Source organism: Limulus polyphemus, unplaced genomic scaffold, assembly GCF_000517525.1.
Source record: "Limulus polyphemus unplaced genomic scaffold, Limulus_polyphemus-2.1.2 Scaffold2206, whole genome shotgun sequence".
Taxonomy (NCBI): Eukaryota; Metazoa; Arthropoda; class Merostomata; order Xiphosura; family Limulidae; genus Limulus; species Limulus polyphemus.
Window position 1 is genome coordinate 86,180 of NW_013667816.1, and position 12,060 is coordinate 98,239.

Consider the following 12,060-nt stretch of genomic DNA (forward strand, 5'->3'; position numbering starts at 1 on the left):
GTTATGTTAAACTTGTATTAAAGTTTTTCTTCATTACCCATTCAAGCCGTCTCCAACCATTATTGGTATCAAAGTGGGTTCCTCGTCATCGAATATACTTAGTTAAAATAGAGTTACAGGTAATTTACCTCTACGTGACATTATATACCTAGTTAAAACAGTTACAAGTGAATTATACTCCTACGTGACGATAGATAAATAGTTAAAATAGCATGCGAATTCTACTTCGGCGTACATAAATGTAAAGATAGAAATCTCTTATTTCAGAAAACACAGTTAAGATTAGCAAGACTAGTGGTGCACGTGCGTGAGGGCTCATCCTCGTTGGTTAAAATGGCACTAGAAACTATCAACATTCAGGAGAACTGCAAATATAAAAACCTGGGTGTGTAGAAATCATAAAGTACGTAGAAATATGCCCCCCAGTGGCACAGCGGTATGTCTGCGGACTTACAACGCTTGAATCCGAGTTTCGATACCCGTGGTGGGCAGAGTACAGATAGTCCATTGTGTAGCTTTGTGCTTAATAACAAACAACCAAACGTAGAAAATTAATAGCCTTAAATATATTAATTCTTCTACCGTCCAGGTGATTTTCATTTGCACCTGCACGTAAACAGAGACATCCAATGGACGCTTGATTCTTCTGTTTGTAGTTAGCTATTATTTGTATAACCTTCATTATTATACCGTATGGGAAAATTGAACAACACGTAACAATTTAAGGTTAAACACTGCGGATTCTAGAATAACAGCAATTTTACTGTCGCTGACACAAAACAATTTATCAGTAACGCCCATACTGGTCTTACAAAGTAAAACCGGTTACACCTGTACGAGTGTTTAATCATATATTTTGTATTCTGAAACCGAATCTACCCCTGTACGAGTGTTTAACCATATACTTTGTATTTTGAAACCGAAGTTACCCCTGTATGTGTGTGCATTTAACCATATACTTTGTATTTTGAAACCGAAGTTGCCGTTTTACGTGTGCATTTAACCATACAAAATACAAAGTATATGGTTAAATGCACACACATACAGGGGTAGCTTCGGTTTCAAAATAAAAAATATATGGTTAAACACTCGTACTGGGGTAGATTCGGTTTCAGAATTAGAAGGAATCAGGGGAAGACGATTATTTTGTACAAAAATAAAAGTATACTGTTGATATGTGAGGAAAACAAATCCCTGTTAATAAAACAGAGGGATTGAACCCCCCCCCCCCATGTCTGCCGTGTAACACATTTCTATGATTTAAGTGCTCTTAGCGTTAGTTGTTGAAAATACTACTTAAGCCAGAAGTACGAAATCTGACATGTTGTAACCGTCAATAACGCAGTGGAAGTTTTTATGTATCGTGAAGAGACGTTGATTTATGTTCATCATTATATATATATATAACATACGCACTTACATGCATTCACGCGTTTGGCTTTTGATGATTTTAAGGGCTAATAACTGCTCTATGAAAATGATCGATAAATGTAACTGATAATACAAGTAAAATCACCCGCAAAGCAGTACACTACCCCCCCCCCCGCAGGGATCGAACCCCGAATTTTTGCGTTGTAAGCTCTCGGGTCTACCGCCGAGTTATCAGGAAGCATTACTTTTGTGATTTTATGTACGCTACAAAGAACGATAATGAGAAACAAGATTTCTTAACAAAGCTAAAAATACAAGCATTAATTGCTTTTGAAGATTCAGTCGTAGTGTAACGATCACGTTTTTTTCCTCAAGAATTTTAACAAAATACTGGCATATAAATGTGTCAAATAACCATGAGATATGTCCCTTCCTTTACGCCAGTCTGTCTGTGACTACGAGTGTTATCAGAAGATACGGTGTAGTCACGACTTTACCCTAGTAACTCCAAACTTCATATTACAATTCTAAGCAAAACGTTCCTAAATTTTAAGTTTGTACCAAGAAGACTATAATACATTTTACGAATACGACAAACTGAGCCGGATAAATACAGTACAAGTTCTATCACATGAAATACAAAGATTTTCCCAGCATCTCTTGTAGAGGGTAGCTAGCCTTTAGTCTTAAGTCTGGACAACTGGTTTTGTCGTGTGTTTTTCTCTGTCTTTCATATACAAAACTTGATCACTGTGATACACGTATGTCATAAGATTATTCACTAAGCAAATACAAGTTGCTCAAAAAATAAAACCAAAAATACTGCAGCAGCAACACTATCTATTGGCGAGATTTCTCGACAGACAACCGTCACACAGCTGCCATATCAGCTGCTGCGCTGCGTGTCGTTCTTGGCTTTCCGTCTCAGCACAGCTGTATTCTGGAAGATATTCACATAAGACGGATGTCGCTGCATCCGCCCACTGTAAGTCCAATAGATATCGGAAGAAAAAGCTCGAGTTTACAGACTTACCTCTTCCTCCCGGTCCAGCCATTCCCTTCTTCCTGCTTCCCGCCCGTCAGCCTTCCAATGCCTACCTGGCCAACCTACGACTACTGCCTTTCTTAATGCACCTGAACAGCACTCGAAAAACCGTCGATACGAGCTCTCCTTCTCCGCCTCTTCTTCCTGACACTACCGCCCTCACGCGGCCTACTTTAACATAACTCGCTCGGCGGTCGAATAAAGAATGAAGTTCAAAAAATAAATTTACATGGAGTAAGACAATTAGTTCGAACAAATATTTCTGATAACGCGGGATACCATTGGCTGAAAATACATATACTCAGTTAAACAAACGGTAAACAGCCAGTAGTAACATAGCCCTGGTTACAGTAACTACTGAAGATTTGAAAATAATATATGTATTAAACGTAAAAACGGAACACGTTAAAAAATCACAGATTGTGCACTCGAGCCACACTGGCTACTTCACGGCAGCACAGTAACACAAGTATTAGTATATAATTCATACATCCGGGTTTCCAGTTATCAATGCTACAACACAAAAGCGAAGTATTAACTCGCACGATCGCTAATTCCACATTAATGTCGCTTGGTTATGAAGGTTATCTATTATAATAGGAACTAGGTTACACCAGACAATCTATTACAATAGAAGGATGTCAACAATTATCAAATATGTCGAAATTTTGCCTTTTGTGTGTGTGTTTCATTATAGACCCCCTTAAAATCGTTACTATAAGATCAATGTAAAGGATTATATTCGGCTATAACGGTTCATACCGCAGCCCGACATGCTAATCGCTTGTATTTGTCACAGAACTTCATCGTTTCACAGTTTTCACGAATGTAAAGATTTAAAGGTTGAAAAAAAATACATTCAAACTGTAAGCAATTTTAAATAAACACACACACATAAATATATATATATATATATATATATATATATATCTCACCCAACCCTATTTTCGCATCTTTACATTTCGTGTTTTTAAACTATCGGAAAAAAAAGCATGTACAGACACAAACCATAAGTTGTCCATACCTCTACAATGTCAATCATATTTGGTTTACAGCACTAAAATTCGATCATTTGTTATTTCGTATGACATGCTTATACTGTTGTAGTGTTCACTGTACATAAATCAGAAATGATTGAGAATGCAAAGGCAGCTAGCTAACTGTGTGTATGCTGCAAGCTTATCGTTTCCTGCTCTTCAGTACAGCCACCTGTATACGGTCCCCATCTTGAGACATACACAGGACTAAAGGCACATCTACCACATGCAATGTTTTACGTATTAATCAAATGGGGATTTCTTTGAGTCTCCTAAGCTTTGGCAAAATGCCAGTTCTTACACAAGCTTTGGAAATACGCATTCGAAATAATGTTAGTTAACGCTTTAAGACAACAACGGTTCTCAAACTGTGAAGTCGCGAGAAGAAGATTGCAATTAAACATGTATTTGTTCTAGATTAAATAGCTTTGAAAAGTGCCCAGTGAATGCAGTGCTAGCTATGGTGCTTTGACTGCTATGTTGTTTTGAGTGGTATCTGGAGTCGCTATAAAGTTTTATGTCTCAAAATTGGGTCACACAGAGAAAAAAAGTTTGGGAAAAGCATTGCCTTAAGAAAAAGCAATCAGAAAAACTTTTATTTCAAGTATTAAAGTTACTTGTTTCGAAAATTGTCAAAAAAATACAGAAAGACCAATTAAACGCCAGTTCACGTTATACTACAACCTATATATACAGCTGACGTTTGTGTGTACAAACGCACACACAATTAGCACGTGATGCACGAATAAATAAGAGGTTATTTAGGTGTTTAACTTCTACCTAACTTAAGTCATTAAATGTCTGTCCACACACACAAACATGGCAACTGTATGTTTTACAAAACCCCCTCTACAAATTAATTAGTGACTGAGTTAAGAGACATGTTTGAGCACCGTTTGTATTTCAAGAGCACTCAGCCTAGTGCTTCAGAAAACACAAAATCACGTGCCAAGTTAACATGTCTATACCGAAGTCCAAAATCTGATAAAACCCTGTAAATTGTATAGATCATCACGCTTCTGATAAACAAGCAGGCACCGATGGATAATATGTTACGAAACGTTCTTATACTAAGTATATGTGCGTGTGGACGTTTCATTCGTGGCGGGAACTACGTATGCACCGCGTGATATGTCACTGATCTGTTTAATAAAAGATTTAATAATGGGCTATCTGTGCTCTGCCCACCACGGGTATCGAAACCCGGTTTCTAGCGTTGTAAGTCCGCAGACATACCGCTATGCCACTGGGGGGCGTTTAATAAAAGAAATGAGTATTAACATACCACTAGAGAATTATTATAAAAAAATTACTAATAACACTTTTGTTTCTGTAAGAACTTTTGCGTGTATATTTATTGCAGAGCTACTAAGGCTATCAGTCGCCGTTCCTAATTTTGAACTACTGATCAGTGGGTAGGCAGCCAATCAGCAACATCCTACTACTCATCACTCACGAAGGAATTGATTGCCACTCTTATAACACACCCACAGCTTATGGTGCGGGAAATGTTTAGCGGTATCGCATGAATTCGAATCCGGCTCGCCAGCTCCGAGATCCAGAGCTCTACCATAAAACTCACCCACGCCCTGTTTATGTTTCTTGAGTTATAAACAATAGTTGTATAGATGGACACACGGATTCGAACCTGGTTCGCCAGCTCCAAGATCCACAGCGCCAATCTGGGCCCTTTGTGTAAGGAAGTTAAATTTTAAAACCTGATCCAATTTTTAATAATGATCCAAAGCAAAAAATGATGCAGGCATGTAGACGTGTTTAGTAAAAAACTGTTTTATGTGTACAGTTACTTGTTATCAAACGTTTTGTTAATTATTTAAAATACCAGCAAGAGCACCGATATCATAAAGACGAACGTTTCAATATAATTTGTACTGAACGTTTTTGGTTGTTTTTTAAGACGCGTTCCCTAGAAATTACCCATATTTAAGAGATATAGAGGGGAAATAAGGACGAAAGAAAAAATCGTCCCTCTCTTACGTTTTTCCTCGCAATACGAATAATAAAAGCATGCAGAAATACGAGTCCAGGAGCTGCCTTTGCCGAGAAAAACCTCAAAGACTCTTTCATATTGAAAAGTCTCGCGTATAAATAAATTTATTTTTAACTTGCCAATGAATTTATTTTATTCTTTTTGGAAAATACCCAAACTTCTTCGTTTCACAGCACAAGGAAATAACATCAAGAGTTTTACTTAAGTACACTATCTCACCAGCATGCTGATGGCCTGGTCTTCTGTAACACATGCACCAATTTCAAGAAACAAGTTATCACAGACACTTGCTTCAGCCAAGCCACGATGTTTGAATCGTTTGAGTGTTTGTTCCTGAGTAACAAAACAGAGGCTAAACAAATACGGTTTACGTCTAAATTGGGGGCGAGAAAACGGTTATGTATTCAGGAGTTGTATAAAAAAAAAAAACATTAATAACAATACTAAACTATCACATGCAATATGTTACTAGATGGCGTTCTGCGAATACCCAGGTTTGGTTAAGTTTGTCTCGGATATTCATATAAAGCTACAAAGAGTTATCTATACTAGCCGTCCCTAACTTTGAAGTGATAGCCTAGAAGGAAGACAGCGTATCCACAGCCATTTCTTGAACTACTCAAATTATCCTTATAATACACACATACATTACGATAAACACAAAAATGTCTAGTCTCCGGTTTTTCACTACTTTACTGGCAGTGAGTTCACAATCTCCTTGTAATCTTTAACATGGGATTTAACTTAACTTTGCTATATCTTCTCCAATATTTCGTGACTGCAGACGAATTTTTCTTTCACATGTAACTAAAGTAGAAAACGCTTTATTACTTAGTAAGTCGTATATTTTAATATTATTATTATAACGTTACTATAATTTGTCACAAAGACAATTCAAATTCACATAGTTGTAAAACTTTAAAAGACAATCTCTCCAACTATCATTCAAATAAATTTTTTCTTCGGACTTGTGATTTAAACCTTATTTACGCAAAGAAACCTTTCGGTTTCCTGTTTGTTTCTCGCTATAACTTTATTTTATATCATCTTAAACTTGTTCATCTGACAAGACATTAAGTGTTTGTTTTATGCAGTCCCGAAAATACCGGTAATTCAGAAAAACCAAACTAGTGGAAAATCTCCGTTAAAAATTACGTTTTGTTTTCTTTCATCTGCCGTAAAATGTGTTATAACGAATTAGCACACATTGTTTTGTCACCTGTGGCTGAAAACCTCACATGGACCTTTGTGGCGACACATTAAAACACACGGCCCCGCTCTGCTTAGCTCGAGTTCATAGAAATCCAGATTGTGAACTTACTTTATATCTAAGACGGATACTTCGAGTAATTAAACCCCAAACTGTTCCGTTAAATAAGGTCACACCTTAGATTCGACGGAAGGGAGTTAGCGAACAACACCCACCGCCGACTCTTATCTGATCAAATTGCGAGACTTGACCGCCCACAGTACCAAAATGTAGAGCGAGTGCGTTTTTGGGATAAGGGATCACAAACCGAAAATCCTGGAATTCACAGTTCGGGCACGTTGACCAGTAAGCCGTTATGATTGGTCCATACACGTTAGGACAAATATTTTGGGCACGTTTACCAGTAAGCCGTTATGATTGGTCCATACATGTTAGGTCCAATATTTCGGGCACGTTGACCAGTAAGCCGTTATGATTGGTCCATACACGTTAGGACAAATATTTCGGGCACGTTGACCAGTAAGCCGTTATGAATGGTCCATACACGTTAGGACCAATATTAAAATAATGTTTGTTTACCGTAACACAGCGAATTTGTGGGGGAAAAAAAATCTGTTACCGAAAATCTTTTATTTATTTTCGGAAAGTCTGGCATTCTTCATTGGGGATTAAAACAGAACACTCACTCAGAAATTCGTGTGATCTCACAAAATACAAAGTCTGACTTGTACAACTTCCAAAACGAGAAGTCAAGTATGGGAGAAAGAAGTTAAAGATCGGTATCGTGAGTATTTTTTAAACAAATCATCATAATGTAACATCTTGCAAGCAATTTTTAAAATGAAAAACATTTCTAATACGTTCCAGAAAAATTCCTTACTTAAAAAAAATACCAGTTTTAAAGCAGATTCGCGTATAATACCGACGTTTTTGGCACAAAGAAAGGTAAACTATTTATTTTGACCTATAGCCGACTAGTTTCAGTAACACAGCTGTGACGGCGTTACCGAAACTTGTTGGCTGTGAGTAATAAATATTTTATTTTTCATTGTGCCAAAAAACGTCTGTATAAAGTCCGTGAACATACATGAAGCCGGTAAGGGCTAGAAAGATTAACCTAAGCAGTTCGAACTAATATTTAGATCTAAATACACTAAATCCAGTATATAATAGATGTACTTCTGCAGGATCCCCGAAAGTGTTCTGTTTCAGGAGTAAATAAAACCAAAATTAAGAGTAGCTAATATTTACATTTCTTGCTTTTCAAGTTCATGTGTCATGCTGTGTTGTAGCCACAAAGTGCGTAGTTCTTCTCGTGACAGTACAAATTTCAACGTTAAGCGTTCCTTATATAACGTCATTTTAATGTCTACCGACTGACTAACAGACAACACACTACTGTACATTATGCGAGTAGTTAAGACAGGTGAAATCTCAAGGCAATCAGCGAACAGCGTTTGTGGAAATAATTTTTCGCGGGTTTTCTGTTACATAAACGCTGAAGTCGATATATATAATACATTTGTGTGTGTATATGTATGTATCAAAATCCCACGAACACCTCAGAAGAATCATTATTATCATCATTAAGTTTTAACGCCTGTGTTTTTGTTTGTCAGCAAGGTTTCTGAAAACGGATAAATGGATTTGTACAAAACTTGGTATATATTTGGATTATGACCCAATTTAGTTTTTGGAGGGTTATGGTCAAAGGTCACGAAAATCCAAAAAGATCTCTATCTGTTAACATGGGACCGATTTTTCACACTATTTTTGCTCCATAACTCGGTCAAAAATGATCGGATTTTGCGTGAAACTTGGTGGACACGTGTAAAATATTATTCGTCATTGTCCTGCCAAAAATGGTTCGTGTTCGTCGAAAACGACGGATATACGGATAGATTTTCGTTTTTTTAAGAGCCGAATATGATGAACTCTGCGTGACGGAGGTATGCACTCTACAGAGTCCCCCCCCCCTAGTTATTAATATAGATTTACGTAGGAGAGTATATTTGTTTAGAATTTTCGCGCAAAGCCACACAAGGGTTATCTGCGCATAACTGTTAGACTACGGGGAAGGCTTGGGGGAAACTAGTCAATAGCATTCATCATCAACTACTGGGCTACAGTTTTATCAACGAATAGTGGGTTTGACCGTCACATTATAATGCTTCATAGCTGAAAAGGTATCTTTGGTAACGGGTTTCGATCCCGTGACCAACATATTGCAAGTCGAGAGCCCTAACCACTGGACCATTTCACTAATTACTGCTGCGGTCTTCTGTGTGTATGTGAGTGTGTTTTTTATAGCAAAGCCACATCGGGCTATCTGCTGTGTCCACCGAGGGAAATAGAACCCTTGATTTGAGCGTTGTAAATACGTAGACTAACCACTGTCACACCGGGAGACTATGTATTTGATACAGAAAACTTGTGATTTCATTCAATACGTTGGCTCAAACGGAGTGTTGCAAAAAGAAAACAAAAACATCAAAATACTGAATTTGATGCAGCAGTGAACAGCATATAAACGCGGTGATAATTTATTTATTTTTCTTTGTTTTAAGCACAAAACTAAATAATGGGTTATCCGCACTGTGCCCACCACAGGTGATGAAACTCCGAATTTTAGCGTTTTAAGTCCACTAAATCATCACAGTGTTACAGAAATTAAAGCATGCAATTTGTTTTAAAATAGTCACAATTTCAAAAGGTCTATTTGTCGTCTTACTCAGCTATACAACGTGAAGGAGGTAAAGCAGCCTTACAATCTGATCTTTTCTTTCAATTTAAATATATGTCCTACAAAAACACTAACCATTCACTAAGCCTAACGAATAATTATCCAGAAAGACAAAAAAGTAACCACTAATTAAGCCTAACCACTAAATATTTTAAAAGACACAACGTAATACATATTGGTCAAATTTGTAATAAATACATAGATTAATCAACAGTTATTTGGTAATAATACTATACCGTTTAAAGCTTTAAAAGAAAAAGAAATTATAATAACATGTACTAATACGTGACATAAGCAACATTTTATATAGACGTTTTAAGGTTCACTAGAAAACGATTTCATCGCAAATACATACGAAAAAATAAAATTTCATGTATATTTCTGGGATCATATAAGCAGTTATAATGGTAACAATCAAATTACACCGTCAGACGTAAACAAAGATGGGGTTTGGGTAAAGATGGCGTAACTGCGTATACGACGTCTGTCTAGACCTAGGTTTCAATGCGTGCATGGAAAGCTAGACACGCGATCACAAGTCTAGACGCATACGCGAACGTGATGAACGACCTCAACACAACCTATTCGGAAAGTTAGGCTTCCCTGACATAACACAAAACCACCGCCCGGAATCTCCCCTTGAAACTAACACTGCAAGTTGAACATAATAACCAGACAAATGAAGTTACATAAAATAAACTTCTTTTAAAAAGTATTTTCTTCAAAAACAAAAAAACTGAAATACCACCCAAAATTTCTGTATTGCACTTCTCAACATTTATACAACTGTAGTATTACAATTAAACGCTCTAATGTTTGAATTACCCAACTTTTTGAAAAACGCTTAAAACTAACAATAATTACGAATGACCCTAATGCCACTGAAATCTATTCATAAATCAATATCTTCATCTCCTAACATTACTGTTTATCTGTAACTCAACAATACTGTGTATTTTTACCATTTAATTTAGTCACTACTTGAATTATCCAACTAACGCCCTCATGTTCAGTATCCTAGCTACTACTTAACGTCCTATGCCATCTACATAACAACTCTTACTCCCATACTTCCTTGTACACCTGACTATTATGTAACATCCCCATAACTTCTTCTACAACTGAGAATTCCTTAACAACTATACTCCATACTTCCTTGTACACCTGACTATTATGTAACATCCCCATAACTTCTTCTACAACTGAGGATTCCTTAACAACTATACTCCATACTTCCTTGTACACCTGACTATTATGTAACATCCCCATAACTTCTTCTACAACTGAGGATTCCTTAACAACTATACTCCATACTTCCTTGTACACCTGCCTATTAAACTACCTGTACACATCACCAATTATTTACAATTATACAGAAAGATTCATTTAATATATACATATTACACATGTTTTTTATAAACTGACTGAACTTTTTATCCAAATGTAACTTTACAATTCTAAGCACTTATGAGTGATGACAAATAACAAGTTGTAATATTTCAACAACACTACATCTGCCTCCACAGGCCTTTCAGCTAATACTATGGCTCTTCAGGCTGGCTTGGTTACAACAGACATAGCAGTGTTCAAAGGTGCTATTCACACCATTAGCCTTCATAAACATCAACTGTTATGGTGTAAATCACATTATGCAAGTGGACTGTAATTATTATAAATGTTATTTCAATCATTAACAAGTCTTATTTTTTAGAGTAGTAATTAATTAAATTATGTTACAGTTAACACACCAGTGTCCACAGGTGACCATGTACAATCTCTAGCTATTTGAACTTTCACTCCACCAAACATTTGTTTCAATAAGACAGCCCTAGTTAATCAGCCAACTACTACTGATCCATTCACACTCTTCCTTCAGCCCAGGCACATAACGAAGTTGAACACACTACTAGCGTTACAAGTGTGTATATGACAGTTAGTGGCAGAAGAAGTTAACTATGCTGTATTAATAATCTAACATCATCTTAGAGGGAAAGTTCAAACTGACCATCATATGAACTTTTATCTAACTCATAGTTGTATACAGTGTTGGCTCAAGTTCAAACATTGAAGTGCGAAAAAATAGAAAATTGCACCCTTTAAAATTTTATATTTGTTTTTCTGTACTTTACTTTTCATTAATTTGTCAATATTTAATTTCTCAGGCCATTTCATTTTCTACAGAAATCGCTGTTAGACCATTTAATCTCTCTTGTCTCATTGTAGAATGCAAAAATGTTTTTATTAACTTCAGTCTTGAAGACAATCTTCTCAGAGCAATAAACATATTTAGAAAAATTTCTTTGATTTGGTTTTCACACATATAAAATAAGACCTTATCTGGAGTTGTATTTTCCAGTATTCGATGCGATATTAATTTAAATTCTACGCATAAACTTTCACCACAAATATTCGTTTTGTCTTTGCTTGTTAAGTCTTTTTTTTTTTAATTTTTGCAACCCTATAATTTTGCAGCATGGTCTTTGAGCCCTTCAAACCCACCCGTGGGCACCCACAGAAATATTTTCAAGAGGAGGAAAAACATGCATGTTGGGGATCAGCTTTTACAGTATAAGTCAACAAAGAGAATTGATAGTGTTGATGTATCATCTTTTTTTTATACTTAACAATGAGAATAGTAGGACA

The 12,060-nt window shown here is 36.4% G+C and overlaps 1 protein-coding gene across 2 annotated transcripts in view; it reads right to left on the minus strand.

The window, feature by feature from the left end:
* LOC106466251 (transcriptional activator protein Pur-beta-A-like) overlaps positions 1-12,060 on the minus strand; it is a 72,816-nt gene that overhangs the window by 41,765 nt on the left and 18,991 nt on the right. Inside the window, exon 1 of one of the 2 annotated variants that reach the window (XM_013926508.2) lies at positions 2,405-2,569. The exons of the other annotated variant lie outside the window; for it this stretch is intronic. Coding sequence (XP_013781962.1) covers positions 2,405-2,426 — 22 coding nt within the window. The 5' untranslated portion in view covers positions 2,427-2,569. Of the gene's footprint in view, positions 1-2,404; positions 2,570-12,060 lie in introns of those variants that run through there. 2 annotated transcript variants of the gene reach the window in all.